The 7720-nt window shown below is 53.2% G+C and overlaps 1 protein-coding gene across 1 annotated transcript in view; it reads left to right on the forward strand.

Moving 5' to 3' along the window:
* The window catches only part of SHD (Src homology 2 domain containing transforming protein D), a 28178-nt gene extending 22159 nt beyond the window's left edge, over positions 1-6019 (forward strand). Inside the window, exons 4-6 of the mRNA XM_011967464.1 lie at positions 848-971; positions 4174-4293; positions 5743-6019. Of these exons, the coding sequence (XP_011822854.1) occupies positions 848-971; positions 4174-4293; positions 5743-5929 (431 nt within the window). The 3' untranslated portion in view covers positions 5930-6019. The remainder of the gene's footprint in view (positions 1-847; positions 972-4173; positions 4294-5742) is intronic.
* Positions 6020-7720: the final 1701 nt, after the last annotated feature.

Consider the following 7720-nt stretch of genomic DNA (forward strand, 5'->3'; position numbering starts at 1 on the left):
AATAAATAAATAAATAAATAAATAAAATAGTTGCCAGGCATGGTGGCTCACGCCTGTAATCCCAGCACTTTGGGAGGCCGAGGCGGGTGGATCATTTGAGGTCACGAGTTCGAGACCAGCCTGACCAACATGGAGAAACCTCCGTCTCTACTAAAAATACAAAATTACCCGGGCGTGGTGGCACGTGCCTGTAATCCCAGCTGCTCAGGAGGCTGAGGCAGGAGAATTGCTTTGAACCCAGGAGGCGGAGGTTGCAGTGAGTCAAGATCGCGCCACTGCACTCCAGCCTGGGCGACAAGAGCTAAACTTTAGCATGGCATGGCATGGCATGGCATGGCATGGCATAGCATAGCATAGCATAGCATAGCATAGCATAGCATAGCATTTGGACCAGATTCTAGTTGTGCAAACACGACTTTGCCCCCAAACACGACTTTGCCCCCAAAGTTTTATTACTGGGAGGGTATTTAGAGCTCAGTGCCTTGGTCCACCTGTCTGTAGATTGGGGATGATTTTCTAGTTTTAGGACTTGGCTCCAGTCTAGCCTGAACCCAGAAGGGATTTAGGAAGTAGGGCTCCTCTCTGGAAACTTCTAAACCACCCCCTCTAGCCAAGATCCTTGTGCGCCTTGCCACCAGATTTATAAATGACCACACCTATTTCTTCTGAAGGCCAATAGGTTACACCTGTGGCCAATCCAGCCCCTGCCTTAAGCCCAGCCCCTGGGCTCTGATAGGTTGTCCCAAACTGGCCCTGCCTTCCTACTGAGATTCCATTGGCTTGCCCCTGCCCCGCCCCCCCAAGATAGGCTGGACTTAACCCTTTCCTCTCTAAATCTCCCTTCCAGTGCAGTTTGACAGTCCAGAGTGGGAGAGGACTCCAGGCTCAGCCAAGGAGCTCCGGAGACCCCCACCCAGAAGCCCCCAGCCTGCGGAGCGTGTGGACCCAGCCCTGCCCCTGGAGAAACAGCCGTGAGTGGGGAAGCTAAAGGTGGAGGAGCCCCGTTGAATGTTATCTGCAGACTCCAATGTACCAGGCAGAAGTTTTTTCGTTTTCCCAGATGAGAGGAACTGGGAGAACTTTGATTCATTCATCCACTTATTTCATTTCTTCAGCTACTCTTTACTGGGCGCCAGAGCCTGCTCTGTGCCAGGCACCCAGCTAGACACAAAACCGAATCTGATGGGGTCCCTTTCCCTCTGGTATCAAGTTCTGGGTTCAAATCCCTGCTCTCCCCTCCTGGCTGTGTAGCCTGGGGCAAGTCACTTAACCTCTCTGAGCCTCAGGTTCCAACAGAAAAAGGAATTTCCTTCCTTAACCTGGGTGGGACTTACAGCCTCAGAGCCAAGAGACAGAAATCATTCTCAGCCCCAAGTTTTTGGTTCCTGGGATGGAGCCAGGAGGCGCAGCATTTTGGTGGGCTCGCAACTCCGTGCTGGGGTCGCACATGAGCTAGGAGACGCTGACTATGTTCCCTTCCAGCCTGGGAGGTCCCTGAGGGACTGCCCGAGTCCCCAGAATCCAGGCCATGTTATCACAGTCACCCCTAAATCTCTTCGTTGGGCAATACAGAACTGGCTACTTAACTCTGAGGCCTAGGGAGTGAAGATTGTTCTCTTTTTCTCTTTCTCTTCCTCGCTTGCTCCTTCCCTCCCTCCCTCCCCGAGTCTTGCTCCGTCGCCCAGGATGGAGCACAGTGACGCCATCTCGGCTCACTGCAACCTCCGTCTCCCAGGTTCAAGTGATTCTCCTGCCTCAGCCTCCAGAGTAGCTGGGACCACAGGCCTGCACCACCACGCTCAGCTAATTTTTGTGTTTTCAGTAGAGACAGGGCTTCAGTATGTCGACCAGGCTGGTCTAGAACTCCTGATGTCATGATCTGTCCACCTCAGCCTCCCAAAGTGCTGGGATTACAGGTGTGAGCTACTGCGCCCAGCCCTTCCCTCTTTCTTCTTTTCTCTTCTCTCCTCTCCTCTCTTCTCTCTTGTCTTTTCCCTTTTTTTTTTTTTTTTTTGACAAAGTCTTGCTCTTGTCGCCCAGGCTGGAGTGCAGTGGTACATCTCAGCTGACTGCAATCTCCGCCTCCCCGGTTCAAGCAATTATCTTGCCTCAGCCTCCCAAATAGCTGGAAATACAGGCTCCTAATACCACACTTGGCTAATTTTTGTATTTTTAGTAGAGATGGAGTTTCACCATGTTAGCCAGGCTGGTCTCAAACTCCTGACCTCAGGTGATGTGCCTGCCTTGGCCCTCCAAAGTGTCGGGATGACAGGCGTGAGCCACTGCCCTTTCTTCTTTCCTCTCCCTTCCTTCCTTCCTTCCTTCCTTCCTACCTTCCTTCCTTCCCTCCCTCCCTCTGTTCTTCCTTCCCTTCCCCTTCCCCTTTCCCTTTCCCTTTCTCTTTCTCTTTCTCTCTTTCTCTCTTTCTTTCAGACAAGGTCTCGCTCTGTTGCCCAGGCTGAAGTGTAGTGGCACAATCATAGCTCACTGTACCCCTGAACTCCTGGGATCAAGCCATCCTCCTGCCTTCGCCTCCTCCATGGGACCACAGGCGCGCCATATGTGCTTATTCTCTTTTCAGATTTTTTTCATTATGAACAACAGCAAAGGCTCTGGTGCTTCTCTGTCTTTGATACCTTGCTTGCAACTGCAGACCCCTTTATGAGCACATTGAAGCAAAACATTAGGCCGGATGCAGGGGCTCAAGCCTGTAGTCCCAGCACTTTGGGAGGCCAAGGTGGGCAGATCATGAGGTCAAGAGATCGAGACCATCCTGGCCAACATGGTGAAACTCCAACTCTACTGAAAATACAAAAATTAACTCTGTATGGTGGTGCACACCTGTAATCCCAGCTACTTGGGAGGCTGAGGCAGGAGAATCTCTTGAATCCAGGAGGTGGACGTTGCAGTGAGCTGAGATCACGCCACTGTACTCCAGCCTGGTGACAAAGAGAGACTCCATCTCAAAACAAAACAAAACAAAAAAACATTAAGAAAGGGGCTGGGTGCGGTGGCTCATGCGTGTAATCCCAGCACTTTGGGAGGCCGAAGCAGGCAGATAACCTGAAGTCAACAGTTCAAGACCAGCCTGGCTAACATGGTGAAACCCTGTCTCTATTAAAAATAGAAAAAAATTAGCCAGTTGTGGGCTGGCACCTGTAGTCCCAGCTACTCAGGAGGCTAAGCCATGAGAATAACTTCAGTCTGTGTGGCAGAGGTTACAGTGAACCAAGATCGTGCCACTGCACTCTAGCCTGAGAGACAGAGTGAGACTCCATCTCAAAAGAAAAAAGAAAGGGACAGGTGGGTGAGGTACAAGATGAAGCAGCACTTTTGTGAAAGTGATTGAAGTTGACAAGGACACGAGGGAGGCTGTGAAAATCAATGTCAGGTATATTATAACCAGGCCTCTTCTTGAAAAATCCAAGGGGATCGGCCAGGCGCGGTGGCTCAAACCCGTAATCCCAGTACTTTGGGAGGCTGAGGAGGGCAGATAGCCTGAGGTCAGGAGTTCCAAACCAGCCTGGCTAACGTGGTGAAACCCCATCTCTACTAAAAATACAAAACTTAGCTGGGTGTGGTGCTGCGCACCTGTAGTTCCAGCTACTTGGGAGGCTGAGGCAGGAAAATCACTTGAACCCGGGAGGTGGAGGTTGAGGTGAGCCAAAATTGCACCACTGCACTCCAGCCTGGCAACAGAGCAAGACTCTGTCTCAAAAAAAAAAACAAAAAAACAAAAATCCAAGGGAATTTTCCTTCTTCATTTGCCCGGACGCCACAAACCCACGCACAAGCTGTGCATGGACCCAACTAATCTCAGAATGTGGTTTGTTTGTTTGTTTGTTTGTTTTGTACGGAGTCTCACTCTGTTGCCCAGACTGGAGTGCAGTGGCTGGATCTCAGCCCACTGCAACTTCCACCTCCCTGGTTCAAGCAGTTCCCCTACCTCAACCTCCGGAGTAGCCGGGATTACAGGCACCCGCCACCACGCCCAGCTAACTTTTTTGTATTTTTAGTAGAGATGAGGTTTCACCATGTTGGCGAGACTGGTTTCCAACTCCTGACCTCAGGCAATCCGCCCGCCTCAGCCTCCCCGAGTGCTGGGATTACAGGGCCCCAGAGTGTGTTTGAAGGGGAACAGTCCTTGATGAGGCATCTGTCTGCACTCCGTAGGTGGTTTCATGGCCCCCTGAACAGGGCGGATGCAGAGAGCCTCCTGTCCCTCTGCAAGGAAGGCAGCTACCTAGTGCGGCTCAGCGAGACCAGCCCCCAGGACTGCTCCTTGTCTCTCAGGTGAGCCCTCAGCCTCACAGGGGTCACAGGATTGTATGAGTCACCCTTTTGGGTTAATTCAGAGGGAACGGGAGGGTGTGGTTCCAGCAGCCATTGGGAAGGGCTTCCAGGCCAGTGGGTGGGACTTCTAGGAGAAGGGGTGGGACTTCCGGGGAGGCCATTAGCTGATTGCAAATTGAGGATGAGCTCCCCATCACTGGAGGTATACAAGAAGATGGAGTGGAAGGCACAGAGGGGGTCCAGGCCTCAGGTAAGACGAGGAACTAGGTGCACAAGATTCCTTTGGACTCCCCTTGTCCAAAAATGGAGGTATATCAATTTGTGTCTGTCTGAAGCCAAAATTTCAGGGTGTGCCTGTAAGCGTTTTAGGTTGAGACCCTGTTTGTATGCACTTCCGTCCCTAAAATTCTGTCTAATTATAAACCACTCCTAAGATTCTGCTAGGTGTCTGAGTGTAAGATCTAAAAGCACAAGATTGGGGCTGGGCATGGTAGTTCATGCCTGTAAACCTAGCACTTTGGAAGGCCGAGGAGGGCGGATCACTTCAGGTCGGGAGTTCGAGACCAGCCTGGCCAACGTAGTGAAACTCCTTCTCTCCTAAAAATACGAAAATTAGTCGGGCATACTGGTGCATACCTGTAATTCCAGCCACGTCAGAGGCTGAGGCAGGAGAATTGCTTGAACTCGGGAGACGGAAGACTACAGGCACACACCACCATGCTCGGCTAATTTTTGTATTCTTAGTACAGACAGGGTTTGGCCATGTTGGCCAGGCTGGTCTCAAACTCCCGGTCTCAAGCAATCCGCCTGACTCGGCCGCCCAAAGTGCTGGGATTACAGGTGTGGGTCACTGTATACCTGGCCTCTTACTATTATCATTTTTATTATTATTATTTGAGATGGAGTCTCACTCTGTCACCCAGGCTGGGGTGCAGTGGCACAATATCAGCTCATTGCAGTCTCTGCCTCCCAGGTTCAAGGGATTCTCCTGCCTCAGCCTCCGGAGTAGCTGGGACCGCAGGTGCCTGCCACCATGCCCGGCTAATTTTTGTATTTTTAGTAGAGATGGGGTTTCACCATGTTGGCCAGGCTGGTCTTAAACTCCTGACCTCAAGTGATCCACCTGACTTGGCCTCCCAAAGTGCTGCGATTACTGGCGTGAGCCACCATGCCCGCCTAATTTTTTAACGTTTTTCTGTGGAGATGGGGTCTCACTCTGTTGCCCAGGCTGGTCTCTAAGTCCTGGCCTGGAGCAATCCTATAGCCTCAGCCTCCCATATCACTGGGATTACAGGTGTGAGCAACTATCCCAGCCAGCACACTGCTGTTTACCAGAGACTGGAGACGCACGAGCACCTGGCCCTGGGCACTGTGGGAGGTGGCTTTGGGGATGGTGGCTTTCTGGGTGTGTCTGGGGTGCTAGGAGTCCCTTTCTCCCTCATCACCCAGGAGCAGCCAGGGCTTCCTGCATCTGAAGTTCGCACGGACCCGAGAGAACCAGGTGGTGCTGGGCCAACACAGCGGGCCCTTCCCCAGCGTGCCCGAGCTCGTCCTCCACTACAGTTCACGCCCACTGCCGGTGCAGGGCGCTGAGCATCTGGCTCTGCTGTACCCCGTGGTCACGCAGACCCCCTGACAGTGACCCTCGGCCCCCTTTTGAGTCCTCGGGCCCAGAATTGTATCCCAAAGCCGTCCCATGGCCTAGAAAATAAATAAGTTATTGTTTGTGTTAGTTTCCTTTCTGGGCTGCAGAGGGAAGTGGGATCGCTGACTCCCAGCGGGAAAGCCCTAGGCAGTGCTGGAGAGGGGGATGATGGGGTCATTGAAACCCTGGAGGAGGCCGGGCGCGGTAGCTCACGCCTGTAATCCCAGCACTGTGGGAGGTTGAGGCGGGCAGATCACCTGAGGTTGGGAGTTCGAGACCACCCTGACCAACACGGAGAAACCCCATCTCTACTAAAAATACAAGATTAACCGGGCGTGGTGGCAGGTGCCTCTAATCCCAGCTACTCAGGAGGCTGAGGCAGGAGAATCCTTTGAACCCAGGAGGCGCAGATTGCAGTGCGCTGAGATCACACCATTGCACTCCGGCCTGGGGAATGAGAGCGAAACTCTGTCTCAAACAAAACAAAACAAAACAAACAAACAAAAAACCTCGAGGCCTCACGGGCCAAGCACATCCCCAGCTCTTTGTTTTGGGGGCAGAGTTGGGATTGGAACCTGAATCTCCCATAGGGAGGGATCAGAACTCAGAGGGTAAGAGACAGAGCAGTCTCTTACTGCTGAAGAAAGAGAGAAGATGAAAACCGCACTCCATAGAAACCGACATACAAAGATGGAGAAACTGAGGGGGCCAGGCTCTCGGGCCAGCCCCGCTCCCTCCTCCTGGCAGCAGGGGCTTGATCTGCAGAAAGGACATCTGTCCCCATGGAAACAGCAGAAGTAGGGGAGGGGAGCTGGGCCTAGCTGGTGTCACTTCAAGGTGACAGTCAGGCAGAAGACCCCGGGGGGCTGGTAAACACCACGAATTCCCTGCCCTGCCCGCTCCTCTCCCCACCTCCAGGCCTGCCTGGGGGTGATGCCAGCTGCGGACGGGGTCTTCCAGGGCAGGGGACTGTTTGGAAGCCAGAGCACCACTTCTTGCTCCTTGGATTTGTCCCTACAAGTATAAGGTGGGAGGGGGGCTTTGAGTTGTCACCAAGTCCCTTGGCCACAGTGGGCCTCTCCAGCCACCCCTGGGAGCTCCGGGCCATGCCTGGCTAACTTTTGTATTTTTAGTAGAGACGGGGTTTCACCATGTTGGCCAGGCTGGTCTCGAACTCCTGACCTCAGGTGATCCGCCCGCCTCAGTCCCCCAAAGTGGTGGGATTACAGGCGTGAGCCACCGCACCTGATTTCTTCAGATCTTTTCAGCACTCCCAAATCGCCACAAACACCAGCTTTGCTTTTTCTTCACAAGCTTTTATTAAGCGTTCTTGGGGGGAAAAGTGGGAACAAGATCCATCATCATAGAAATGAGGACGGGGTCTCAGGATGGGGCTGTCGGGCTCCCAATCCTCCCGCATCTTTATTTTGAGACGGAGTCTCACTCTGTGGCCCAAGCTGGGGTGCAGTAGCGCAATCTCAGCTCACTGCAACCTCTGCCTCCCAGGTTCAAGCCAGGCTGGTCTCAAACCCCTGACCTCAACTGTTCCACCCGCCTCAGCTTCCCAAACTGCTGGGATTACAGGCGTGAGCCACCGTGCCTGGCCTCTATCCCCCTTTTTTGTGTGTACCTATGGGTGGGGTCCCGTCGAGGTCGCCTGGGATCTCTTACTCCTCTCCCACTTTGGGGAACCCTCTTGGCCTCGGCTGCTGGGTGGGGCCTGGGCTGGGAAAGACCCTGACCATAGAAATGGGGTGGCCGGGCCTGGGGCTGGGGCAGGGT

This window comes from Mandrillus leucophaeus, unplaced genomic scaffold (assembly GCF_000951045.1).
Source record: "Mandrillus leucophaeus isolate KB7577 unplaced genomic scaffold, Mleu.le_1.0 Scaffold8, whole genome shotgun sequence".
NCBI lineage: Eukaryota > Metazoa > Chordata > Mammalia > Primates > Cercopithecidae > Mandrillus > Mandrillus leucophaeus.